Source organism: Monodelphis domestica, chromosome 6, assembly GCF_027887165.1.
Source record: "Monodelphis domestica isolate mMonDom1 chromosome 6, mMonDom1.pri, whole genome shotgun sequence".
In the NCBI taxonomy this organism is placed as follows: Eukaryota; Metazoa; Chordata; class Mammalia; order Didelphimorphia; family Didelphidae; genus Monodelphis; species Monodelphis domestica.
The window spans coordinates 100002-127335 of record NC_077232.1 but is presented as its reverse complement, the minus strand read 5'-3'; the positions used below and the strand labels follow the sequence as shown (position 1 = coordinate 127335).

Here is a 27334-nt window from a genome sequence, read left to right as displayed (position 1 = left end):
TGGATTCTCTGGATTACCTTGGCAACACCACCATGTTCATACTCCAGTTGCCATTTCAAACTGAAACTATACTCTGGCAGATTTTTGACTCAAGTTTACATCATTTCTATGGCAGCTTTACAGACTCTGACCTATTTGAAGAACATCTATAGATTTGTAATCCCCAAAAAGGCAGCACAGATACTGGTGGTGGACACTAACTTGGAAAACGTTATTAAGAACTTATTTGGGGAATTTATCAAAGCTAAAGGGTTAGATCAGATTAAGGACAAGAACAATGGCCAGACAGATAGTGCACCCAAAGAGAAAGAGAGAAAGGCAAAGAAATAAAAGGTCAATGCAAAGGGAAATAACAGTAACAAGGACACTAAGTCTGATAGTGAACCCGAAAACATTTTTCCACTAAAGGAGGTCACTAAATTATCAAGTACAGCTGGTGGGTTACAATCTAAAGTGCATAGACAGTTTACATCCCAAGAACTTGAATCCCCGAAGAAACGATTTCCAAAATTCGTTGATTTTTTAAGATGCAGAAAGAACTGAAACATGCTTTCAGGATCTTTGATCCAGATTTCCAAGGTGTGGAATTTCTCTTGTCTGAACTGTTTAGCCCCCATGAGCATTGCCAATTCATTGAAAAAACCAGGTCAGAAAACAACCTGACTAGTTGGCCCTCAGAGGAGCAAAGGGAAGACCTGGATTTTGAAAATTCCACCAGCATGAAATGTAGGGAAGACTTGCTTCAAGCCATCAAGCTCTGTGGCTCGAAGCCTAATGCATGGGCACGATTTGATAAATGCAAAATAAGGGGCACATCCAGCTTCATCCATAGATCGCCTCCCTGAAATGGCTGAATCAATCATGGGTCTAGAGGCAAATAGTGAGGAATCTACTAGTCACACGAGGAGACGGTTTTTGAGGGATGCGTTCCTCACTTAGAGAACTTTTTAAGCATTACTTCCCAAAGTATGAGACTGTGAGCCTGACTGAATGACGTGAAACCGCCAGTTTCCTTCAACAGTCATTCAGAACAAAGCAAACAGATGCAAGATTTAAAAGAAAAACGAGAGGTAACAGAGAGAAACTTAAGAGATGAGGAGATCGAGGAAGTCAAGAAGCTGAATACTGTTAGGGCATACCCAAACCTGCTTATAAACCAAAAACAGCCCAGAGAGAAAGTAGACAAGACAAGCTTCTTCTGCTACACGAGAGGACACCTGAGTAAGGGCTGTTTTCTGAAAAAGAAACGGGAAGTAAACAACAATAAAACCACACAAGCTCGACATAGAAAGCAAACTTCTACTTGCTGTTCTCTTTGTAAGCAAAAATCCACACAACAGGTAACTGATTTAGAGCAAATGCAACAGGATATTAAATCAGGAGCCAAACTAAGTATTCAGACATGGTGAGGAGAGAATGATGATGAAGTAACCCCCAAAGGGCCCAAGATGGAAAAATTACCCCTGTCGGCATTTTTAGGGGACAGACCTGGTTTCCCTTCCCTCCAGGAGATAAAACTGTTTAGGCAGATAACAAACTGGTTTCTGCTTAGCTTGGGGGCCAGGAGACAAAAGAGGAATTTCAGGAATATCAAAGGGTCGAAAGTCGAAATTGTTCGAAATTGACCAAATTAAAAAAAATAAATTAAAAACAATCCTATGTAAATCTATCCCATGCATTTGGCTTTGAGTAGCACTGCTTTATTGCTTGGAGCAAGTCTTCCCTGCATTTCCTCAGGTAGGACATGCTAGTAAGGTTTGCAAAGTCTAGATCTTCCCTTTGCTCCACAGTTGGCCAGATAGTTAGGTTATTATCAGTCCTGGTCTTTTCTAGGGGGCTAAACAGTTCAGAGAGGAGAAACTCTACATCCTCAAAATCAGTGTCAAAGATCCTAAAAGCACGTTTCAGTTCCTTTAGTGTTTTGAAAGGTTGTTCTATGAAATTTGGGAAATGTTTCTTTAGGGATTCAAGTTCCTGTGAGGTAAACTGCCTATGGACTTTGGATTGTAGCACACCAGTTGTACTTGATAGCTTGGTGACCTCCTTTAATGAACAAATCTTTTCTGGTTCACTGTCAGACTTGGTGTCCTTGTCACCTTCATTTTCATTATCATTGACCTTAGATTTCTTTGCCCTTCTCTCTTTTTCCTTGGGTACACTATCAGCCTGTCCATTGTTCTTGTCCTTAACTGTATCTAGCCCTTTTTCCTTGATCAATTCCTCAAATAAGTTCTTAATGATGCTTTCCAGGTTGTTATCAATAACCAGTACCTTTTCTGCCCTTTTGGGGATCACAAATCTATATATCTTCTTTAAATAGGTTAGAGTTTGTAAGACTGCCATAAAGATAACATAAAACTGAGCCAAGATCTGCCAGAGTACGGTGTCAGTTTGAAAAGGCAGTTACTGTATAAACATTGTTGTGTTGCCAATGTAGTCCAGAGAGTCAAATGTCATGTGAGTCATTTTACTATAAAGTATGCTGTAGACCCAGAATCCAGTAATAGCTGCCATAACCACAGCTCCACAGATAACCTGCTTAAGCATCTTTCCTACAGTTGTTTCTTAGGATTGTGGGGTTTAGTCCATTTTAGGGGTGCCAATCTGTAATAGATAGTAATTCCTGTAATAGATAGATATTTCCTGATGGTGTCTATTGATTGATTCTCTAGATGACTAATGGATCAAGTTTTCCCTACCCTCCTCCCTTCAATGCCTCCCAGTTTTCCTCCCTCTTCAAAAGCCTTCCCCTTCCCCTCCCCCTTCCCCTTCAACCTTCCTTTTAAGTCACTCAGGCTGAACTATGATGCTTTGGAGAAAATACTCTTTTTTCTTCTTTAACTCAAGTAAGGGTTTATTTGGGGAAGACAGGAAAGGATGGAGAAGAAGGTAAGAGGGAAGGGGTTTCCCTATTCTCTACAAGGAGCCTTGGTTTGGAGGATATTGGGGAAATGGCAATCAGTCACTAGCAGAGACAGTCAGGGAGATAAGAGGACAACAGTCTTTCTTCTTCTTCTAATCAGCCAGATCAGTCACAGAGATACATCTCAGTTTCTTCTCCCCCACTCTGTCAGAAGCCAAAAGCTTGGTTTACCAAGCCTCTCAGCGCAGTCCAGAATGGCTTGACTCCAACTGTCTTTTCCGGTAACATTCCGATGGAATCTTCATTTTGATTGACAGATGTCCTTTGCATGCATGTATAGTCTCTCTTTTCAGACCTACCATATCTGAATACAATAGCCTAGTTCTAGCTATTAAAAAGAATAAGCTAAATGAAGATGCCATTTCTGCTTGGAGATTTGTCATGGATCTGAGGGCTGTGAATAAATTTTTCAGGAAAAGACACACTGTCACACCTTCGCCAAATGATATAATAACTCAGATACCTGCAGAAGCTGAGTGGTACACAGTGCTGGACCTGAGCAACACTTACTTTACCATACTGTTACACCCTGATTCTCAAAATATTTTTGCTTTCCAATGGGGACAAACTCAGCTGTGCTATACTAGATTAGTGCAAGGATGTTGTGAGTCTGCTTCAGTATTTTGTCATCTTCTGCAGAGAGACTTAGCCACCATAACTTTCAAATATAGCCGATTAATACACTATGTGGATGATTTGCTGCTAGCATCACCTGACCCAAAAACATGTTTGGAGGATTCAAAGAAGTTATGGATAGAGCTTCATAAGAGAGGACATAAAGTTACTAGAAAAAAGATTCAGTAGGTCCTTCCAACAGTGGAATATTTAGGATTTGTCCTGGAAGGGGGCACCAGGAAAATTTCTAATAAAAGGATAGCAGACATATGGAAGCTAGGCATCCCTAGGACCAAGAAAGAACTTAGAGCTTTTCTAGGGGTTGCTGGTTTCTCAGGGCAGTATATAGTGGGATATTCTCATATTTCCAAGTGTTTAACTGATTTGACAAAGAAGGACATGAAAGAACCATTACAATTGAACAAAGAGCATCTCCATGCTTTGTCACAGTTGAAAGGAGCTATTCTATCAGCTCCAGCTTTGGGAATACCGGATTATAAGAAAGAATTCCACTTGTATGTCCATGAAGCAAAAGGCATTGCTTCTGGAATGCTAGCACAGTATTTTGGGTTAAATCTAAGGGCCATTGCGTTTTATAGTTCTATCCTCAACTCAGTTGCACAAGGAATGGTGCATTACCTCAGGAGCATAGTAACTACAGCTCTAATGGTCAAGAAGTCATATGATGTTGTACTGGAATGCAAATTGCATGTGTATTCTGCACACCAAATTGAAAAACTGTTATGGTCGCAGAATATGCAGTCATTCATCGATGCAAGAATATCCCAGTATGAAGTCATTCTGTTTGGCAATGATAACATCACAGTTCATAGATGTGCACTGTCGAACCCACTGACTCTGATTCCTGATTTGCCAATGGGTAGAGAAGTATTGCATGATTGTGATCAAATAGTGGAACTCATGCAAAGGCCAAATGAATGCATTAAAGATGATCCAGAAATAGAGTTATTCACAGATGGGTTCTCCTATGTTTGCAATGGGAGAAAATTCATAGGGGCAGTGGTAGTTGACGATGATAAAACACTTTGGCATGCATCATTGCCCAGTCATGTTAGTTGTGAATCTTAAAACTGCTCAGACTCTACTTCAGAAGGTTTGGTTAAGCTATTCCCCATTTTTAACAATGGAGGTACTTGATCAGGAATGTATTGAGAACTTTAAAATTACTCCACCCTGCTCAGACAGTGCCTTAGGGGAAGATAAAGTTGTAAACTCCTTAGTGAACAATGAAGATACTTAACTCATACTTATAGTGAAGCCAAACCCTTATGCTAGGTCTATTTTCAGATCTAATACAAAAGGGTGCTAAGTACCTATGAAGGTCAAATTAATCACTAAAAGGTCAAGCAACATACAAAAGGGAAGCTTAGCAAAAGAGATGTGAAATACTCAGAAGATATAATCTACCCAGAGAAGGTGATAACTAAAGAGAGATGTGAACTAAGAATGGACAGTCCTGGGGAAAATGTCTACTGTGATTGGTAGATGTGAAAATTTAGGGGAGGTGACATAAGAGAAATTTCTCTTTAAAAGGAGCGGGCTCTCTGAACTGAGTTGGAGTTTGGAGTTAGTTGGAGGAGCTGGGTCTCTGAACTCAGTTCAGGAGTTGAGGATTTCAGTGAAGGACTGGAGTTTGCTTTAGGACGCAATCTTGAGGTGAGTGATAAAAGACTGACTAGTCTCTCTTAAGGCTCAGGCCTAGGCCATTTGGCCTAGGCCCTTCATACTATTTTCTCTTACTCTCTACTCTCTCTATTCCCTAAACTCCTTCATTTGTAATAATTAAAATCTCCATAAAACCCAGCTGACTTGGGTATTTTCATATTTGGGATTTTTCCCATGGCGACCACTTATTTTTTATTTAAATCAAGACACTAAAAGTTATCTTTACAGTTTTGGCAATTCACAGTCTTGAAACCATATGTTTGCTGTTACACAGTGCCCAGGGAGCCGAGCTCAAGGCTCTACTCATGGCCCTGGAATTGGCTAGAGGGAAAAGAGCTAATATTTTTCTGGATTCACAATATGCTTTCTCCACTGTACATTGGTCATCATACATATGGAAAAACAGAGGGTATAAAACTTCAGCTGGGAAACCAATTGCATATGGCAAACTGATAGATTGTATCAGAAGTGCTGTAGACTTTCCTAAAGAGGTGGCCACAATCCATTGTAGGGCACACACTCATGGAAAGGATAGAATATCCCTAGGGAATGACAGAGCAGACATAACATCAAAGTACGCTGCTCGGTTCGGTCCCCACCATGTGCTGAATTTCTCTCTGATCAAAAGGCAGAATCTCACTGAAGCCTATGACAGAAAAGAAATACAGTTATGGAAGGATCAGCTACACTAAACTAATCAAAGGTGTCTGGATTGCTCAAGGGGGTAAACCTATTCTCCCTAAAAATCTGTATCAACATCTATGCACCGTAATTCATGCAAAGGGACATTCCAGAGTTAAAGGGATTCTGGATACCACACAGAGGTTTTGGACAGCTCCAGGAATAACAACAAATGTCATTAGAACTTGTCAGGCATGTGAAACATGCAGAAGGTATAATCAAGGACATTTTAAGAACATAGCATTGGGATTCAGACCACTCCGCTATATGCCTTTCCAGTGTATTCAAATTGATTATATCAACATGCCTAAAGACAAGGGATACAAATATGCCCTGGTGATTGTGGATAGACTGACTATATGGGTTGAAGCATGTCCATCCAAGAAAAATGACACAGTGACACTAGTGAGATTTCTATTAAAGGAGATAATACCTAGACATGACATTCCCAATACCATAGATTCGGACAAGGGGTCCCAGGTCACTTCCCAGGTTCTACAAGAAATCTACAAGAACTTGGGGATTAAGTGCAATTACCATTCTGTATATCGACCCCAAAGTACAGGCCAGGTGGAATGTATGAACAAAGAATTGAAAAGACAAATAAGTAAACTCTGTTCAGAAACAAACTTAAAATGGACAGATGTTATGTCTCTTGCTTTGTTCAACATAAGAACTAGGCCTAGCACTGACTTGCATATATCACCATTTGAAATGCTATATATGGTCAGCCACTTTGGCATGGTAGTACAGTAAAGCCACCATACTTGACCATGTTAAAAGGGGAATGTGTACTTTATGAATATTTAAAACAGATACAAAGTAGACTAGACGAACTAAGGAAACTGGGCTTGCTTGTGCAAAGAATACCACTAGATTTTTCATTGCACAAGATAAAACCAGGTGATAAGGTGTATGTCAAGAACTTTAATAGAGAATCTCCTACAGAACCAATATGGACCGGACCAACGTCGGTCGTAATGACAACCCCAGCGTCTATAAAGGTTGATCAAAGAGATCCATGGTTCCATGCTTCACATGTAAAATTGCATCACACCTATAATGCTGAGTAGCCCTAGGAAAATAATCCACAATCAATAACAGTCCTTGTGAATGAAAGCCTATGAATGGAAAACAGAGGAAAGCACACACAAGACTATGGCATCAACAGAAATGACAGACAAGAGAGCATTGCACATGTTAAAGTGATAACAGGAAAGCACCTCTGAAGCACAGCCAGCAACACAGACAAAAGGAAAACACGCAGTTAAAATTTAACTGCAAAGAATAGCGTCTATATTTTAAATAAAGTCTCCGCCAACCATAGTAACAGATCAGAAAAAAACAATGTTATCTCAAATGAATACATGACTCCATGACCAAAGAATCACATTATATCCAAATTCTATCTCCAAGACATAAAGACAACATACAGTATACCTCCTTGTGAAAGTCAAACATCAAAAAAATAAGAAAACTTCAAATTCATATTCTTAACAAAATTCCAAGAACTTAGATGTACATATGATGCTTACTTCCACACATGAAGAATAACTAATGATTTCTGACAGACACTCATGAAGAACTCCTAGCTTACTTCCATGCACAATGAAGATTTCAATCTACATACGTGCACACGTAAAAACCTTACACGCATGCATGTTCCTGATCGTTCCACTTTGTTCCTGAATTGAAGAACACAGGACCACAATCAAGAGTGACAGCAGACAAGAGTGGCTCGCTGACCAGATGACGAAAGACGCAGAGTTCCTACAATCAACATCAAAGGACATGGAAGGACTTTGAAAGTTTGCACTTGTGATCACGAGGTTATGTAAGAATGCGACATACATGTTCACATCACAGATATACATACACATGCTACACTCAAATATAATGTAGGAAGATATCTCATGGAATGGGTAAGTATACAGCACAGGCATAGTTGCAAAACACAAATGTCACACTGCTATACATTTCTGTGGAAAATTCAAACAATGCTATTTCTTTGAGTTTGCACAGAAATCAAGAGCAATGTATATGGATGAACATATGTGGATCTGTATAACTACAACCTATGTACACATGTAAATACTAATGCACTAGCAAACTATATTAGAATAATTTATTAATGTTCTAATAACTAACTATAGGGACAGCTTAGAGAATTTGTTCAGTCTTAGGGAAGTCGGGACAGACACAAAACTACTTGAGTATAGAAGGTAGATTGCATTATCATTGTAGGGTAGCATTTATTGGTAACAGAAATTTTTACTTAATTGAATTATAGACATTAGGAGATAAGACACATATTTAAAATGCTATTGAAATGGTTGAAATTGTTTAAAATTGTTCCACGATTTGTTATCATGTCAAAACCATGTTCTTGTAAATCCCTATTACCTAAACCATTTTCCTATACCCAAGACTTAGCATAGAACTAGACAGACAGAATAGTTAAGATAAGTTTAGGATTTGCTATTTTGGGAGGGTAAAGAAATATTTGATATCGTACAGTGTTAAGAATTAGATAGTTAGAAACGTAACAAAATATATCTAAAAGGTAAGTATCATTAAAGATTGCTGGGTGCATTTTTAAAAAAAGACAAAAAGGAATCTGGCCTCAGACACTTCCCAGCTGTGTGACCCTGGGCAAGTCACTTGACCCCCATGGCCTAGCCCTGACCACTCTTCTGCCTTGGAGCCAATACACAATATTGACTCCAAGATGGAAGGTGAGGGTTTAAAAAAAAGAATAAAAGGGAGGAATGTGGAGAAGAGAGAAATTATAAGAAAATGCATGCAAAGGGCAGAAGCCGGAGATGGGTCAGCTGTCAATCAAAGGAAAATTCCATTTGGAATGTTGCTGAGGAAAGCAGTTTGGAGCCAAGCCAATGGGGACTGTTTGGAAGGGCTTTGGGCTGGTGGTGACCCTGAAGGAAGAAGCTGGGTTTATCTCTCTCTGGGACTTGGGATAATCAAGCTGGAGGTGGCCTGGCTGATCTGAAGGCAGAAGAAGAAGGACAAGAGTCCACATATCTCTCTCTGACTGGCTCTGCTTCTGCTAGTGACTGAATTGCCACTTCTCTCCATCTCCTCCAACCTAAGACTCACTGTAGAGAATAGGGATATCCCGCCCCTCTTACCTTATCCTCCACCTTTCCTGTCTTCCCCAGTAAACCCTTACTGAGATAAAGAAGAGAAAGAATATTCCCTGTGAAGCATCCTAGCTCACCCTGAGTGACTTCAAAGGAGGCTGAAGAAGGGGGAGGGAAGCTGAAGGGAGAAGAGGGGAGGAAGGGAGGTATTGAAGAAAGGAGGGTAAGACAAAAGAGGAAAACGACCTGATCCATTAGTTATCTAGTATCCATCAACTATACCCTCAAATGTCACCTAGTACAGTGTTCCCTTGGAACACGGTCTCCAGGGAAGGGCCCCCGGGGTCAGTGACTTGGAAAGGGCAGACATGGCATGGGAGGCTGGTTGCCACAAAGCTGGGAGGCAGTTACCAGTCCTGATGGAACGGCCGCAAGTCTAAAGCCTCACCCACAAGTTCCAAAGATCAGCTTTGCCAATAGGAGAGGAGGGAGAGCCAGCTAGCCAACGGCTCAGCCGCAAAAGGGGGCGAGTTCTAGCGGAGTGTGCGCCAAGCCTGGGTCAGTGGCCTCCAGAAGGGGAGGACGAGGCTCAGGGCTCTGCCCTGGCCAGACTTCATCAGAACTCTTGACTGAGCAAGGTCCCCGGGCTGGTGGTCTAATGGGGCCTCGGCATGGTGAGCTTGGAGAAGAGGGGACTCGGGCGGCTCCCTTCAGGCGTCTGAAGCTGCCTTTCTCTGCCTCCCCCCAAAGGCTGGGAGGAGGCGCCGTCAGGGGGAGACAAGGATCCGCTCGATCTAAGGAAAAAGCTTGACAACCCCATGGGCCAGCTGGCCCCAGCAGGGAGAGGGCCGGGGGGCAATGGCCGGTTCTGGGGGGCTTAGAGCACCCCGAGGACCTCTCTGGACCAGGTGAAGGCCCACAGCAGAGGGAGGGAGACAGCCAAGGCCCGGCTCCGTCTGGCACCGTCCTGCCTGACGCCCAACCCCATCTCCATCCCTAGAGCTGTGTCTGGCCCGACGGGCTCCTCGGGGGTGCCTGGCTCATCCCGGGGCGCAGCAGCTCGCCCCCCGCCCCCCGGCTAAGGCCAAGGTTCTGGGATCTGGGGGGAGGCGTGGCTCCCTCCTTTTCCGATCAGCAGACTCGGTACAATGGGTGATTTATTAAACCTCCAGGCACAGCTGGAAACAAAATTAATAAACTCCATCCTAGAAAAAATAAATGGCATTCACAGCTCCTTAGCCTGCGAGGCCCTGTCCCAGGGTGCCCGGCCTGGCCCAAGCTGTCACCTGATTGCAAGAAAGAGGCTCTGATCGCCAGCAGAGGCTCTCTCCCGATACAAGGCAAATCTGTTGTGCACACGATCATGATGGCGGCCGGAGGCTGCCCGCGCGGCCGGCTCTGGCGTGGGGCAGGGCCTACTCCAGATCCAGGATCAGGGGGGTCATGTAGTCCGAATGCCTGATTCCAAAGCTGAGGAGGGGGGCGCTGGGCTTGGTCATCAGTACCTGGCGAGAGCCCGAGAAGGGGGGGCTTGTGGGGCGCCGCCCCCCCGCCGCCCCCGCCCCCGCCGCCCCCGCCCGCGCCCAGCCCCCGAACCTTCTCGGGGCTATGCGCGCCCGGGCCCGGCTTCAAGGTCTTGTCGGCCACGGCCTCGATCCGGGCGGCCATGGTGTACTGCGGGGCCTTGTACTTGACCACCTGGATGTCCGTCTGGCGGTAGGCGGCAGGGCCCGGGGTCTGTGGAGACACAGGGCGGGCTGGCTCGGGCAGGCGGCGGGCCCCGGGGGCCGCCCCGGCCCACCCCGCATTTCTGGCCCCCCCGGGGGGCTCTGGGGAGGGACTGCCGGGGCAGCACTTGCCTTGTGAAGGTCGTTGCTGAAGCTGCCCAGCTTGCTCCGGCCCTTGATGGAGAAGGAGGGCTGCGACACTTTGCCCACCGTGTGCGGCCCCATCACCATCGGCAGCATGTACGCGGCTGGACCTGGCGGAGGGGGCAGCGTTGGAGGCCCAGCACAGGCAGGCTCGGCGGGGCCCCTTCCCGAGCCGCCTCCGCCCTGCCCGGACTTCGGGCTCCCCCAGAGGCGGCCGCACCCCCGGCCGGAGGAACCCCGCGAGAGAAGCCGAGCGGGGTTCAGCACAGCTCCAGGGCGCCCCCCACCCCAGAGCCCCGTCCGGCACCCCCTCCCCTCCGTCTCCCACGGCGCGGCCAACACGGGATGTCTGCTGTCGCCTGGACGAGGATGGAGGAAAGGCGACCCAGGAGGGTCCCAGCGGGGCAGAACTGAGAGGAAGCCGGACAAGCGCCGTCAGGGTGGCCCACGGGGCAGCCCGGGTGCCTTCGAAGGCTTGGAGAGTGACGCCAGCTTGTAGGCGGGCACGTGGCGGCCTCCCGTGGACCGTCCTCTCGGCGGGCGCGGACGGGCCAAGCGGGGAGGGAACGCGGCTTGTTTGTGGGCAACAGGGAAGAACCGGCAGACACGGAAAGCTTGAGGACTTTTCTCTCGACGTGTTTTTATTGGTTTTGTTAAAGATTTTCCAGCTTCACATGCGCGTGTTAAAAATCACTGAGTTCCAAATTCCCCCTCCTCGGCCCGGCCCCCTCGCCAGCCCTTCGATGGGGTTAGACGTGGGCGGCACGGGAAGGCTTAGCAGAAAAAACAGGTCAGAAAAGAGGCTTCCATTTGCCTCCCGATTCATGTTCCTTCTCTGCCAGTGGACAGCGCTTTGATTCAGGGTCCCCGGAGGGATCCCAGGAGCCGCCTCGCCTCCGATATTGCTCTTCCGGTGCCACGTTCTGCTGGGTCTGCTCACGCCACCGATTCGCCTTCCTCGGTTTTCCTGGAGCCGCCACGCTCGCCACTTGGCGCACAACGTGCTGTCTTCCACCGCCATCTCCCCGCTGGCTCAGCCACTCCCCAGTTGTGGGCATCCCTTCCATTCCCAACTCTTTGTCCCCACAAAAAGCCGCTAAAAAGAATTGGGAACTCGAGGGCGTCCCTCGATTGGGGAACGCCTGAACCCGTGGCGGTGCGCGATGGGCTACAGGACGACCCGGAAGGACCTCCAGGAACCGACGCAGAGCGAAACGTTTACACAGTAACAGCAATAGGGGGCGGTGAGCAAGTGGGGGCCTCTGAGCCGCCCAGTGATCCAGGACGGCTCTGAGGGGCTTGGGACAACGCACGCTGACATGCGGCTCACCTCTTTCTGTGGGGTTTTGTTTGGAAACAGTACGGAAACGACTAACTCGGAACTAGGTTTTGAGTGATCGGACACGTCTAATCTGGGGCAATTGCTCGTCAGCTCGGGGAGGGGCGAGGGAGACCCCACAAATCACGGGACCGTGGAAAACTTGTGTACATTTGGTCCTGGAAAAAACTAAGAGAAAGCCTTTGCCCATGCAGGTCCTCCTCCCTTTCAAAAACAATCTCTGGGATACAGACCTAGTCGTGGGATTGCTTGGCTGAGGGGTCTGCCCGGTTTTATGCCCCCTTGGGCAGAGTTCCAAATGACTCCCCAGAATGCTTGGATCACAGCCACCAACAGTGCACTAGTGGCCCAGTTTCCCCACATCCCCTACATTTGTCATTTCAACCTTCTGTCATATTAGCCAATCTGATCAGGGTGAAATGGTACCGGAGTTGTTGGAATCTTTCTTTAATGCGTTTTGATTTAGAGCATTTTTCTGTGACCACAAATAAAGTTGATTTCTTTGCCTGAAAACTACCCATTTATCTCCTTTGACCATCTACCAGGTGAGGAATGACTCATTGTCTTATAGATCGGACTCAGTTCTCTACACATTTGAGAAATGAGGTTTTTACCAGAGAAACTTCCTGTACGAATTTTCCCCCAGTTTCCTGCTTTCCATCTAGTCTTGGCTGCATTGTTTTTGCTGGTGTAAAGCTTTTTGATTTAATACAATAAAATGATCATTTAACATCTTGTAACGCTCTTTCTCTCTTTTGGTTATCTAGTCTTCCCTTCTCCACAGTTCTGACAGGGAAATTAGTCGAAGCTCCCCTAATTTGCTCCTAATAGATCCTTTGTGGCTAAATCAAGAACCCATCTTGACCTTCTCTTAGTATATGGTGTGAGATGTTGGTCTATACCTAGTTGCCGCCGTACTCTTCCACTTTTCCCAGCAATTTCCGTCTGATAGCGAGCTCTTGTCCCCAAAGCTGGGGTCTTTGGGTTCATCAGCCACTGGATCACTATGATCATTGACTGCTCGAATCTCTTCCACTGGTCCATCACCCCCTGTCTTAGCCGGTACTAGCTTGTTTGGATCAGCTTGTGGTTTGCTGCTTTTGGCCATCTTCCTTCCCATTTTCCCCTTGCTTTAGTTTCCCGTTCATTGGTGGAGGATTCACCCTTTTCAGTTTTGGCCGTACTTTGGTACTTTGCTTTTCTTCTCTCTCTTCCATGGAAGGAAGGCCTGCCGCTTCTCTCTTCTTGATTTGTCTTCACGCAACCAGCTCCGGGTTTTAATTATGGGCTCGGTGGCTTCCTTACCTCCCGCTTTATTCACCTGCCTTTGAGATGGAGGATAGCGAGAGAGTGGGGACGACAGAGGGGGCGACATGCTGGAGGAGACGCTGGGATTGCCTTGGTAAAGAGAAGGGCCCCTTGGCCTGGGAGGGAGGTGTGTCAGAAGGCAGCGAGGCTGGCCAGGTGACCTGAAGGGAAATGGTCCCAGTGCTAAAGAAAATGACTGCTGTCCACAGAAGCTGATGAGGCCGCACAAGGAACTCTCCAACCAAAGGTGGTTTTAAAGTGAGGGGCCTGTGGGGCCAGCTGGGTGGCTCAGTGGATGGAGAGTCAGGCCTAGAGACGGGTTCCAATCTGGCCTCAGACACGTCCCAGCTGGGTGGCCCTGGACAAGTCCCTTGACCCCCACAGCCTAGCCCTGACCACCCAGTATTGACTCCAAGGGAAGGGAAGGGTTTAAAACAAAGTGAGGGGCCATAGCAGACGGTGAGCAGCACATATTTGGCTGCCCGGTCCGGGGTGGGATCCAGTTTGTGCAGCTGTTCAGTTCTGGACCCCTTGGGGAAAGGGGGTTGAAGAGGTGCTGACCGGGCACACCTGGCTGCCTCTTCCGCCTCCTTCCTGCCCTGGAGAGAGCTCTCTGGCTAAGAAGGGAGCTCAGGAGAAGACGCAGGAAGCAGCAGGTTCAGAGGCAGAACCGGCCACTTGGCCCAACTTCTGCCAGGCCACTAGGCTGCTGGGGGCAGGGAGAGAACTGGCGCCCCGCTATTGAGCCGCCTCCAGCAGAGGCCAGGCGCTCCCTCGTCAGGCGAGCCAGTGGAGGGGCCTCATTGACCAGCAGCCCCGTCCAGGCCTGCCCCAGACCCCACACCCGCAGCCGGGGCAGCAGAGTTCTGGCCCCGGAGGCAGGGGCGCTCTTCTGGGGAACCTGCAGCGGCTCCTGAAGCGGAAGCGCCCGAGGGTGAATGCCTGGCCAGCTGGGGAGGGGGGCTCTCGGTGCCACCGCCGCAGTCCTTTCTTCAGTCAGAATCCCCAGCGCTGGCGCCGGCTGGACAACGAGTGGGACCTCGGCAAGAGGCCGCCGTCTAGGGCCCGAGGAGTGGGGAGGCTCAGAGCCTCCGGGCACCCAAAGGCCCGGACTGGCTCAGGAGGGGGAGGGGCACCCAGAGACAGGGCGCTCCGATTCAGTTGGAACCCAAAGAGCGGTGGGGGGGGGGGGGGGGGCGCAGGGTTGGGGAAGCGCCGCCCCAGAGAGCCCCGCGGAGATGAGGCTCAGCCCGGGCTTGCAGCACAAGAGGAGGCGCCCAAGCCCGGCTAGGCTGCGGCAGCGCGCGTGCCTCGCCGTCGCTGAAGCGCCCGCTGGGCGGCCTGGCTGCTGCAGAGGAGGAGCGGAGAGCTGGAGAGGAAGATGCGGACGGGCGGGGGCCGGAGAGGATGCCGGGAAGGGAGAAGGCTGGGAGGGGAGGACGGGCGGAGCGGAGAATGGGCTGCTGGACCAGCTGCGGGCGGGGGGCGGGGCCTTGAGGAAAAGAGGAGGAGCCCTAGGCCTGGGGCGGCGCCTTCTCTAGTTCCGGCGGTCGGTGCGGCGCCCATCCTCGCTTCCCCGGCCAACAGGTGATTCCCCGAATCCCAGAGCCTCCTGACTCCCCCCGGCCACTCACTCTTCCCTTCACAGGCTCTGCACATTCCCCACTCCAGGCTGGCGCCTCTGCCCAGAACGCCGCCCACTTCCCTCTTCTCCCATTTGCAGAGCCTCCATTAGACCAAGCAGGAGATTCACTTCCCCCAGGAAGCCTTCCGGGCTTGCGTCCCAGACCCAGAGCCACAGGGCATGTGGACGTCACCCAGGACGTTGGCTAAGGGCAGTGCAGTCGGGAGCCGAATTCGGGCACTGGGGGCTTCTCAGCCCCCCCTCCCCGGCCCAGCCCCACAGAATGGGAGGTCATCTCCCTCCTCTTCCACTTCCCAGTCGCGATCTCGCTCAAGCACGCCGACCCACGCGGGCTCCCTGCAGCCCCCCCCCCCCCCCCCAGTAGGCAGGAACCTCTCCGCCCTCCACAAGCCCGCCCACACCCCGGGGACCCCAAGCCTGACGGGTGCCCTCACGGCTGTTCCCAGGGAGCTCGGAGCTGCCCCACTGGGCATAGCCTTTGCCCTCTCCATTGGCACTGCTCCCCCAAAGACATTTGTGACTCTACCCCTGCCCAACACTCTGCCTGGCTCTCTGCCCGGCTCTACCCCTGCCTGGCTCTGCCTCTGCCCAGCTCTCTGCCTGGCTCTGCCTCTGCCCAGCTCTACCTCTGCCCAGCTTTCTGCCCAGCTCTCTGCCCGGCTCTCTGCCCAGCTCTCTGCCCGGCTCTCTGCCCAGCTCTCTGCCCAGCTCCCTGCCTGGCTCTACCTCTGCCCAGCTTTCTGCCCAGCTCTCTGCCCGGCTCTCTGCCCAGCTCTCTGCCCGGCTCTCTGCCCAGCTCTCTGCCCAGCTCCCTGCCTGGCTCTACCTCTGCCCAGCTTTCTGCCCAGCTCTCTGCCCGGCTCTCTGCCCGGCTCTCTGCCCGGCTCTCTGCCCAGCTCTCTGCCCAGCTCCCTGCCTGGCTCTACCTCTGCCCAGCTTTCTGCCCAGCTCTCTGCCCGGCTCTCTGCCCAGCTCTCTGCCCGGCTCTCTGCCCAGCTCTCTGCCCAGCTCTCTGCCCGGCTCTCTGCCCAGCTCTCTGCCCAGCTCTCTGCCCGGCTCTCTGCCCGGCTCTCTGCCCGGCTCTCTGCCCGGCTCTCTGCCCAGCTCTCTGCCCAGCTCTCTGCCCAGCTCTCTGCCCGGCTCTCTGCCCAGCTCTCTGCCCAGCTCTCTGCCCGGCTCTCTGCCCAGCTCTCTGCCCAGCTCTCTGCCCAGCTCTCTGCCCAGCTCCCTGCCTGGCTCTACCTCTGCCCAGCTTTCTGCCCAGCTCTCTGCCCGGCTCTCTGCCCAGCTCTCTGCCTGGCTCTCTGCCCAGCTCTCTGCCCAGCTCCCTGCCTGGCTCTACCTCTGCCCAGCTCTACCTCTGCCCAGCTTTCTGCCCAGCTCTCTGCCCGGCTCTCTGCCCAGCTCCCTGCCTGGCTCTACCTCTGCCCGGCTCTACCTCTGCCCAGCTTTCTGCCCAGCTCTCTGCCCGGCTCTCTGCCCAGCTCCCTGCCTGGCTCTACCTCTGCCCGGCTCTACCTCTGCCCAGCTTTCTGCCCAGCTCTCTGCCCGGCTCTCTGCCCAGCTCTCTGCCCGGCTCTCTGCCCAGCTCTCTGCCCGGCTCTCTGCCCGGCTCTCTGCCCGGCTCTCTGCCCAGCTCTCTGCCCAGCTCTCTGCCCAGCTCTCTGCCCAGCTCTCTGCCCGGCTCTCTGCCCAGCTCTCTGCCCAGCTCTCTGCCCGGCTCTCTGCCCAGCTCTCTGCCCAGCTCTCTGCCCGGCTCTCTGCCCAGCTCTCTGCCCAGCTCTCTGCCCAGCTCCCTGCCTGGCTCTACCTCTGCCCAGCTTTCTGCCCAGCTCTCTGCCCGGCTCTCTGCCCAGCTCTCTGCCTGGCTCTCTGCCCAGCTCTCTGCCCAGCTCCCTGCCTGGCTCTACCTCTGCCCAGCTCTACCTCTGCCCAGCTTTCTGCCCAGCTCTCTGCCCGGCTCTCTGCCCAGCTCCCTGCCTGGCTCTACCTCTGCCCGGCTCTACCTCTGCCCAGCTTTCTGCCCAGCTCTCTGCCCGGCTCTCTGCCCAGCTCTCTGCCCGGCTCTCTGCCCAGCTCTCTGCCCAGCTCCCTGCCTGGCTCTACCTCTGCCCAGCTTTCTGCCCAGCTCTCTGCCCGGCTCTCTGCCCAGCTCTCTGCCTGGCTCTCTGCCCAGCTCTCTGCCCAGCTCCCTGCCTGGCTCTACCTCTGCCCAGCTCTACCTCTGCCCAGCTTTCTGCCCGGCTCTCTGCCCAGCTCTCTGCCCGGCTCTCTGCCCAGCTCTCTGCCCGGCTCTCTGCCCAGCTCTCTGCCCAGCTCTCTGCCCAGCTCTCTGCCCGGCTCTCTGCCCAGCTCTCTGCCTGGCTCTCTGCCCAGCTCTCTGCCCGGCTCTCTGCCCGGCTCTCTGCCCGGCTCTCTGCCCAGCTCTCTGCCCGGCTCTCTGCCCAGCTCTCTGCCCGGCTCTCTGCCCGGCTCTCTGCCCAGCTCTCTGCCCGGCTCTCTGCCCGGCTCTCTGCCCGGCTCTCTGCCTGGCTCTACCTCTGCCCGGCTCTCCCCCTGCCCGGCCCCCTGCCCGGCTCTGAGCCAGCTGGAGAGGGCTCCAAAAGGAGCTGCAGGTCTGTGCCCGCCTCTAGACGGCCGCGGCGGGCTCCCCGGGGGCTGACCTGGGGTGCTGTCCACGCGGAAGGACTTGGTCCTGGCCGAGATGGAGTGGCTGGGCGACGAGTTGAATATGTACTTGATGGACTTCTCTGGACAGTACTGTCCTGGGGGAGAAGGGGGGGAGCGGGTGAGCAGGGCGGCCTCCTGGCCGGGGGCCGCCCGCGCCCAGCGCCCGGAGGCCGCTCACCAGGGCCGGGGGTCGTGATGGTCTTGGTCTGGTAGCGCCCCAGGATGGAGTAGGCAGGACCCGTGTCTTTGCCGGTCCGGAGCATCTTGGGGTTCACGCTGTAGCGGGGCCCCGGGGAGTAGTTCTCCGCCAGGACCATGGGCGCCCCGCGGAAGCTGAAGGCCGGCGCCCTCAGCTTGGTCGGGGTGTGCTTCACGAAACCTGCCGGGGCGGGGAGGGGGCGCTGCTTGGCGTGGCTGAGCCGGGAGAGCCCCCCCGCCCGCGCCGCCCCCCCCGCCCGCGCCCCGTACCTGTGGTTCCTGGGATCATGTACTTGGGGCCCGGGCTGGTGTAGAGGGCCATGATGGGCCCCCGAGGGTGATGGGGCCGCCAGGAGCCCACCCATACCTCTTCCGAAGTCATGGCGTCCTCTGTGGGGTTCTGGGGGGGCGGCAGAGGAGGGCGGTGAGTGGGGTGCGGGGCCGGGGGCCGGGGGGGCGCGGGGGGCCTCACCTGTCCGGTGCGGGGGCCGGCTAGCAGTCAGGCGGCGCGAGGCTCATCCGGGGCCGTGGCTCCGGGCTCCCTTCACTCGGCTCCCCTCTGGCAGCCACAGAACTGGAGGGACATCCAGCCCCTCCGTCTTGGCCACCCGGGGGCTCCTGAACGATGGGGCCCCGGGCGGCCCCGGGTTCTAGAACCGCCCTGTGTGATGGCGACAATCGCCTCCCGGGGAGAGTTCCCTGCGGCCCCCCCGGCCCCTCCTCGGGGCGCCTCCCGCCCAGGCGGAGGGGGGCTCACCCCCTCTGCGGTGCCCGGCCCGGGGCCCGCCTCCCCGCCCGTCTCTCCCGGGGGACGCAGGCCCGACACCCCGCGGCCCACCGGCTCCCATTTCCTCGTCGCTCTCCACGCGGCGCCCCCCCCCCCCCGCCCCCCCAGCGAGGCCAGACAGAGGGACGGAGGCCACCAGAGCCCGCTGAGACTTTATTGACCAAGTGGGGGGGGGGCCGGGAGGCTCCTCAGGCGTCCTCGGCGCGGCTGTCCAAGACCATCACCTGAAAGGTAGATGGAGGCGCTGCGGCCACGCCCGTCCCCGCCCAGCCGGCCCGGCCCCCCTTCCCGGGCTCCTACCAGCAGCTTGACCAGCTCGGACTTGTGGACGGGCGCCAGGTTGTCGATGCACGCCTTGAGGTCGGACATGGCGGCCTTGGCGTCGGGGTTGATCTTGTAGGCCGCCAGCGGCCCCGTGTACAGGTCGTCCACGGAGCCCACCAGCAGCGTCTGCAGAAACTCCAGGAAGAACTCGTTGTCCGAGGCCCTGGCTGGAGGGAGAGGCGGCTGGAGGAGGGCCCCCCCCCCCGGCCGCCCAGCCCCCCCGGCCCCCCCGGCCCCCCCTCGCCCCCACTCACCCGGGGCCCAGCACAGGGCCAGGGCCAGGAGCAGCAGCGCCGCGCCGCCTCCCTTCATGGTGCTCACAGGGCTGCCGGCCGCACTCGTCGCTCCTGCTGCGCTGCCCGACGGGGCTTTATGGGGTGCCCCCTCCGCCCCCCCCCACGGGATTAGGCTGTGGTTTGGCCAGAGGCGCCCGGCCGGGTGTGGGAAGGAGGCCGGCTCGCCAGGCGGCCTCTGGGTGCCAGGAGAGGGAGGCACGTGGAGCCGGGCGGGCTCAGGTGGGGGGGTCTGAGGCCGAGTTCTGCCCCTCCCTCGCAGGCACGTAGCGCTTCCGGCCCGCAGCAGGGCCTTCCCCCAGCCTGGCCGGGAGCCCGGCTCCTTCTTCGAGGAAGGTCCCCCCGGCTGCCCCCCCTCCCCGAGGAGGCTGGGCGCGCCTCCCCCAAGGCCCCCCTCCGCCTTCCCCGACTTGGGGTGGGATTTTTGCCCCATTTCACAGAAGGTAAGTGCCTAGTCGCTGCAGAATTTCTCCGATGGTCCCTCCAGGCCCCCCGCCAAAAGCCCTTCTTAGGGACAGCCAACTCTGGGCCCGAAGGCAGGGAGACGAGTTCCAATCCAGCCTCCGAGGCCCAACCATCCCCTGGACAAGTGACTTCACTGCTGTCTGCCTCAGTGGCTTCAACCACGAGAGGGGTTTGGGGGGTCACTGGTTTGGGGGGCGCGAGTGCCCCGGGGTAGCGGCTGGGCCCAGCTCTGCCCTCTGCAGCCCGGAGGAGGAGCGGAGCTGCGGTGGAGCCTGGCCTGTGTGGCTGCTCTGACGGAGGGTCGCGGAGGCTGCTGGGACGCTTTCTCATCCCATCTCTGGGCCCCGGGCGGGCGTCTCTGCCGCACAGGCTCATGGGAGCTCTGGCGGCGGGCACAGGCTCTTGGCTGATGGGGGGGGGGCTCCATTTGATTCCTGAATCGCCTCCTTCCGCCTCCCCCAGCTGGCGAACCCTCACTCCACGCTGCTGCGTGTGGGAGGGGAGCACCTCGGCCCCCCCACTCCGCGGGTCCCCCTCTTTCCGCGTCGTGACTGCGCCGCCTCCTGGCCAGCACTGACCGCCATGTTGGCCGACCTGCTGGGCGCGGCGCGGAGCCTTGCAGGGGCCCCGCCATCGCCACGCGCGCGCGGCACCCTGGTTCTGCAGGCTCGCAGAAGCGGGACGGACTCCTCCCCTTTTCTCCTCCTGTTCCTCCGGCGGGGCCTTCGGGGCCCTGCTGTGGCCGCGGATGTTCCCCGGGAGAAGGCCTTGGACACCCGGGTGCCCGGCGGACTCCCTGGACTGACTCTTGTGCCCGCTGACCGCCAGAGCAGGCTCCGGATGCCCCCCAACAGGAAGGGCCCCGGCATGGAGAGCCTCCATTCTAATTGGGGGAGGGGCTGAACCGGGCGGGCTCTCCTCTGGGGGTCTCGGGGAGGAACCAGCAGGGGGCGCCACCTGCCCGCTTTCCAGGAGAGGAAGGGAAGGGAGTGGCCGCAGGAGCCCCAGGGGGAAAGCCGGGGCGGGGCTGGAGGGCCGAGGAAGCAGCTGGCTATGGGCCTCCTCCGGCTTCAGAGGAAAATGGCCCCAGTGTGAAGCGGCACGTGACAACCTCAAGATGGCGGCCCGGCTGCGCAGGTAAGACAGACGCCCAGGGAAGCGCCATTCGGCGGAAAGACGCCCGAAGGGCCGAAGGAGCAGAGCTCAGCGCCTCCGCGCACGGAATGCGGTTTTCCCAGAGTTCCCCGGGCCGTCCGGCGCCCGAGAAGCGAGCCCGAGCAGAGCCGGAACCGCGCTCAGGCCGACTGCGATCAACAAGGAATCTTTGGTGAAGGGCCGAAGCTCGGTGGAGGCGGGGCGGCCCTGGAGGCCTGCGGATCCAGCCGGCCGCTTCGTGAAAGAAAACAACGTGGCGCGCTCGAGGCCGGCCGTGACCCCACTGGGGGCGCTTATTTCACAGACGAGGAAACGGAGGCAGCAAACGGGTGAAGTGCCGTGTTCAGGGCCTCCCAGCAAGTGTCTGGGGCCAGCTCGGAAGCTGCGCCACGTGGCTGCCCAGAGGAGGGATTGATGGGACGAAGAGAAGCCAAAGCCCAAACCTCCCGGTTAGTGGACCTTCTAGACCGGAAAAGACACCCAAAGGGAGAGCCGACGAAGGAGGAACCCCAACCCTAACCGGCAGCCAAGCTGAGGAAAGAGCGGCTCAGAGATGAGAAGAGATAAACGGGGGCGTTGGCCGCCGCGCCCAGCTCCGCCCTCTGCTGCCCGCCTAACCCCGAACCTTCCCTTCTTCCTGACGGAACCCCCAGCCTCCTGGCTCCCGGACTCAAATGTAAGTCAGCCCGGTGGCTCAGTGGATGGAGAGCCAGGCCTAGAGGTCCTGGGTTCAAATGTGCCCCTAGACGCTTCCTAGCCACTCCCTTTGCCGTTCTTCTGCCTGCAGCTCAGACCCAGCATGGATCCTAAGAGGAACAAGAAACCATTTGGGGCTCCTCACGATCTCGCCCACAGCTGGGCCTCAGTCTCCCCCCTCGGGTCCATCTTCCACTTTGCCAAAGTTCGCCCCCTCTAGGTGCAACTCGGAAGTGCTGCTGGGCATTCCTGGCCTTCCTCCCCCCAGGCTGGGCTCTGTCCTGCCTCAACCCGCTCCTCCTCCTCCTCCCGGAAGCCCTTCCTCATTTGTCCCCCTCCTGCTCATCAGTGGTTGTGCGCCCAGCTGAGACCAGCTCCTCCAGGGCAGACCTGCCTTTGCCTCTTTCTGTCCCCAGTGCCTGGCACACAGTAGGTGCTTCATGCCCCAAAGGACTCCACTGGGATTTCTCTTGGCAAAGACACCGCCGGTTTGCCATTTCCTTTTCTAGCTCATTTGACAGACGAGGAAATGGAGGCCCAAAGAGTGCAGTGACTTGACCAGGGTCACCTGCTAGCAAGTGCCCCCCCGCCCCCGGAGCGGGTGACATCAGTAGCTGGGAAATCTGGGCAGGAGCTGAGACGGCACCCCAGAAGACGGGAGGGGGGGGGGGAGGACAGCCAGGCCAAGACGGGGGGAGGGGCTACTCGGAAGAAGCAGCCCAGTCCCAGGCGGAGCATCCCGCACCCTCCCTGGCCCGGCTCCCGGCCCACAAGAGAGCGGGTGGGGACGCGGGGGAGACCGATAGACGGACGGACGGAGGAGAGCCGGGTTGAGGGCCGTCCTGGCCAAGAGGGGCTCCGCTTGTTCTCCTTGGCCCCGCCCCCGTCATTTTCCAAATTTCCCAGGGTCCCAGCATGCGTGCCGGCCGGCCTCTCCTCGGCGGGGTGGGCGGGGCAGACGGGATTCTTCGGTGTCGCCTTGGCAACATCAATCGACGTCGGTCGGTGCTCTGGCTCAGTGTCTGCTGCCCTCTGGTGGCCGGACCCCGCCCGGCAGGCTCCTCGGTGCTCTGCTGCCCTCTGGTGGCCACCTCCGGAAGACCGCACACAAGGCAGAGCCTCGGGGCAATGAGCCGCCAGAACAAGATCGCCGCCCCGGCTCAAGGAGCACAAGACCCCGGGACAGCCTGGCTGAACTCGGACCCGGAGCACCGCCTCCCCCCGCCCCCAGGCTCCCAGCTGAAGGAAGAGCTCCAGTCCCAGGCCAAAGTCCGGCCGCCTGGGCCTCTCTCTTCGTGGAGTCGGGGAGAGCTGAGGGAGCTCCAAGCCAGAGTCCCTCCCGGAGGCCCCCGCAGCACCCCCAGGTTCTCCCCCCCCAGGCCCTTTGGGTGCTTCCAGAGAGAAGATGGGGAGGCCCACCCAGGACAAGCTGGCAGCCCTGGGGGGGTTTCCCTTGGGGGAGGGAGACCCCAGACTCCCTGTCCTCCCCCTGTCCTGGGCCATCAGTGCCCCCCTCCTCCACAGCCTTCTCGGATTTCCATTTTGCTGCCACCCGCTTCCACTTCTTCGGCCCTCGCACCCAGAGCTTGGGCTCCTCGTCTGGGGCCTGATCACGTCCCGATGGATGCAGGCTATTGAAGCGAGCGCCTGGATGCTTCCGGGGCAGAGTTCGAGTGGCTCCCTCTGGGGCGCACCCGCAGCCGACAAGCTTCCTTGCCCTCTGCAGCCCTCGCTGGGCTCCGGCCCCATTGGCAGGTCTTGAAGAGAAGCCAGGAGGGGGCCACGAGGAAAGGGAGCCCCGGCTCTGGACATGGGGGACAGCCAGAGGAGAGGCCCGCGCAAGGGGCTGCCTGCCTCCCGGGTGGGGGAAGCCGGGGCTCCTCAGGCGCCTCCTCCTGTCTCGCTCTGGGTTTTCCAGCCCGGCCCGGCCACCCTCGTTCCATTTGGGTCCCCGCGGCTTCCCACGGTGCCCGGCACGTGATCACTTATGATGGTGGGCCAGCTCGCAGCACCAGGCCTGGAGACAGGACGTCCCGGGCTCCATCCTAGCTGTGTGACCCTGGGCGAGTCCCTTGCCCCCACTGCCCACCCTTTCTGCTCTTCAGCCTTTCCGGCTGATGCTCATGTTGCTTCTAAGCCACCAGGAAGGGCTTTTCAGAGGGGAAGCAGGTTGCAGCAGGCGGGGGCACATTTGGGAGGTGCTGAAAGGGCAAAATCCACAGACGGGAAGGGGGTGGGGGCGGGCCTGCCTGGCCACACTGAGGGCCAGCTTTGTCCTGGACGTCTAGTTGGGCTGTCTGAAGGGCCCTGGCCTTGTGCTGTGGGAGCGCAGGGGAGGGGAGGGGGATCGATCTGAGAATCACCGGCGTCGAGGGGGGCTTTCAGCCCCCGGAGCTGGCCACAGAGGAAGTCGGGCGAGAGAGGAGAGAAGGGGGCCCCCAGTGACCCCGAGGTGAGAGGGCGAGATCAGGCGGCCCCAAAGGACTGGCCAGAGCAGAGGGACCACGGTGTGGAAGGCTGCAAAGGGAGCAAGCGTGGGCCCCAAGATGTGGCAGCGCGCCAAGAACGGAGCCAGTCTAGATGTCCCTGAGAGGAGGCCGTGCCGTGGGACCGCGTCGGGGGCCAAGCTGTTGGAGGCCCCCTCATGACGGCAGCCCGGGCAGCAGCAAGAGGGGCAGAAGGCCTCTGGCTGGTAGAAGGGGAGGGAGCTCGGGGAGAACAACTTCCAGTTTTTCCGTAACATCTGAAGCAGGGGCAAGGGTGCCAGGGAGAGCCAGGGGGCAGCAGAGGAGAGTCGAGAAGGAGCCCAAGAGCTCCTGGGTCAGGTGGGAGAGGATGAGCAGTTGGGCCAGAGGGAAGTGGGGAGCACAACAGCCAGGATGGCCTCAGGAAGTCGCCATCTTTCTTCAGCCGCACAGACAAGGTGGAGCCAGTGAGGGTGGTGGGAGAGCCCCAAGGCTGAGGCTTGGCTGGGCTGATGAGGGGTTCAGGAGGAGCCGCATACGGCCTGGCCGAGAACGGAAGGGTCAATGATGGGAGGTCCTGGTGAGGGCTTGGGAAAGCCAGGGGCAGGAGGTAGCAGAGGATGGCCTGAGAAGGGGACTTCAGAGCCCATGACCGTGGTGATGCCCTTGGGAGTGACAGCGTGGTCAAAGGGATGCCCGTCTCCAAGTGTGGCCGAGGTGGAGTGGACGGGCAGGCCACGGGAACCGAGTCGGCGGACTACCTGGAGGAGTCGGCTATGAGGACTCCTTCTGGGAGGAGAGAATCGCGTGCCAGGATCCCCAGCTCGCAGAGGAAGGAAGGGCGGCGCCCCAGGGTCTGGAGACTTCGGCTACCCTGCGAGGACTGGGATTGCTTAGGAGCTATGAGCCAAAGAACCTCAAAGCCAGGGAGGCTCCTGAGCCCTGGAGGTAAGGAAAGAACCTGAGAATGGCGATGGGGAGCGAGGCATATTCCAACTTCCCTCACGGGGACCAGTGAGCAACAGTAAACAGACCCCAACGACATCCAGCCTAGAAGATCTTGGGGTTCCCCCACCCTTGGGGGCCTCAGCAGCCAACTCTCTTGGCATCGGGCTCCTCACCTGATGGGACGCCCTCTCCATTAAAGCTTTGCCCTGTTGCCTTACTCTGGCCTCATCGTCTCTTGCGCCGACCCCCCTCCCCAGTCGGCCTGACCCCTCAGAGAAAGAGTGAAGGTTCAGCCAGTCCTGGAAGGGCTGGCCCGGGAGGCTGTCATGTGAGGAGTTGGTGCTCCTCGAATGGCCACCACTCATCGGCTCAGTGGATAGTGCTGGGTCCGGAGGCAGGAAGTCCCAAGTTCACATTCAACCTTAGACACTTCGTAGCTGCATCCACCAGGGAAGGAAATGCCAGAGTCCTCCAGTATCCGAAGCCCTGCTAGATGGCAAACATCCCCCCACTCCTGCCCAACGGCATCCCTGGTCACGGAGCCCTGTCTCTGCAGGCGTGTAAGAGCCCCAGAACGCGTCCCCCTGGGGAGGCAATTTCCCCCTTTCAGGCTCTCCTCCCAGCCAAACTCAACAGGACTTCCAAATGATTAGCTTTCTCTTTTTATGTCTAAGCTAGGTATGGGAGTCTTGCATTCTTGCAAAGGGCGCCCATCCTGGAGCCCAGGGGCTCTCCTCAGCCCCCTCCCCAACAGCGGAACTTTCCTTCATGGGCACAGGGCAGGGGGCTGGCAGGAGTCAAGGTCCACATCTTTCCCTGCCAGGGGCTTCGTGCCAGCACTCAGTTCAGGCTCAGTGGCCATTCCCGAGGCAGGTCTCAGCTTCATGTGGCGCGTGTGTCCTTAGAGGTGGGGAGCGGGCCTCTTCCAACACAGATCAGCACACATTTCTGGGAACAGGGTGCTCAGGCTCTTCTGCTGGACACTGATCAGTGGGCCGCTGGGTGGGGTTTTAACCCTGGTGGAGCTGTGGAGAGAGCTGGCAGGCAGGTCTGCAGTCTTCCTAGAGTCAGGGAACCTGTCCAGGGTGATCACTGCTGATGGCCATTGTCCACCTCCAGTGATCTTGGTGGGAACAAAGGAGATGGCAGAGGATGACTAGAAGGCAATGCCAGGGGACTGGCCTCCTGCACTGGAGACAAGACCTTGGGGATTCTGGCTGATGCCTGAAAGCAGAGGCTCAAGGACAGGGACCAAAGTCCCTGGGCAGAGGGCCAGGCACTGATCTGAAAGGTGGTTCCTGTCTCTGACACATCTTTAACCTCCCTCAGCTCTCTAACAGCTAGCTGCCCCTTGACTTGGGGAGAGGGAACTTCCTCCCCTGGAGCTGACGATAACAGAAGCAGCTCACCTCTCTCTCACTTCCCCTGATGTCTGCTTAGGGCTCTTGACAAGCTGTTTCATGAAACCCTCGGGTCACCCTGGAATCCCCCGACATAGGATTAGTAGGCTTGTCCGGGACAGAACAACAAGCTGTGGAGCATCCATTGGGCCCCTGGAATAGGAGGGATGGAGGCAACCTAATCTTAAGTACCCTTTCATCTCAGAAGTTCCTCCATTTTAGCAGAACCAGGAGAACATTGTACACGGACACTGATATACTGTGGCACCATTGAATGCAATGGACTTCTCTACTAGCAGCAATGCAATGACCCAGGACAATCCTGAGGGACTCATGAGAAAGAAGCTCTCCACATCCAGAGGAAGAACTGTGGGAGCAGAAATGCAGAAGAGAAACAACTGCTTGATCACATGGTTCAATTGGGATAGGATGGGGATGTAGACTCTAAGCGATTATCCTGGTGCAATTATCAGTAATATGGAAATAGGTCTGGATCACTGACACATGTAAAACCCAGTGGAATTGCTCATTGTGTGACAAGGAAATCACTTTAAAAGACTGATATATATTAATTTAAGGTCGCCAAGGAATTCAGCTATGTAATTCCTAAATGAAAAATCAAGACAGCAGTCAACCTTTTATGGAGTTTTTAATTACAAACAGGAGGAAGAAAGGTATTAGAGAGAGAGAGAGAGAGAGAGAGAGAGAGAGAGAGAGAGAGAGAGAGAGAGAGAGAGAGAGGGAGAGAGAGAGAGAGGGGAGAGAAG

At 55.8% G+C, this 27334-nt stretch overlaps 2 protein-coding genes across 3 annotated transcripts; both read right to left on the bottom strand.

Moving 5' to 3' along the window:
• Positions 1-10142: 10142 nt before the first annotated feature.
• Positions 10143-18733, bottom strand: CIMAP1A (ciliary microtubule associated protein 1A). 2 transcript variants are annotated; one of them, XM_056801026.1, is made up of 7 exons: positions 18507-18733; positions 18305-18434; positions 18015-18215; positions 17830-17926; positions 10863-10984; positions 10600-10740; positions 10143-10508 (listed from the first exon to the last, which is right to left on the bottom strand). In XM_056801026.1, the coding sequence occupies exons 2-6, from the start codon at positions 18414-18416 to the stop codon at positions 10610-10612; spliced, it is 663 nt and encodes a 220-aa protein (XP_056657004.1). In that variant the 5' UTR covers positions 18417-18434; positions 18507-18733; the 3' UTR covers positions 10143-10508; positions 10600-10609. The 2 variants fall into 2 exon arrangements, with proteins under 2 accessions (XP_056657004.1, XP_056657003.1); XM_056801025.1 differs by having other exon boundaries at positions 17830-17931; positions 18507-18721.
• A 206-nt stretch (positions 18734-18939) lies between these two features.
• Positions 18940-22729, bottom strand: SCGB1C1 (secretoglobin family 1C member 1). Its single transcript, XM_056801027.1, has 3 exons — positions 19400-22729; positions 19122-19312; positions 18940-19045 (listed from the first exon to the last, which is right to left on the bottom strand). Exons 1-3 carry the CDS (start codon positions 19869-19871, stop codon positions 19010-19012), a joined length of 699 nt encoding a protein of 232 aa, XP_056657005.1. The 5' UTR covers positions 19872-22729; the 3' UTR covers positions 18940-19009.
• Positions 22730-27334: the final 4605 nt, after the last annotated feature.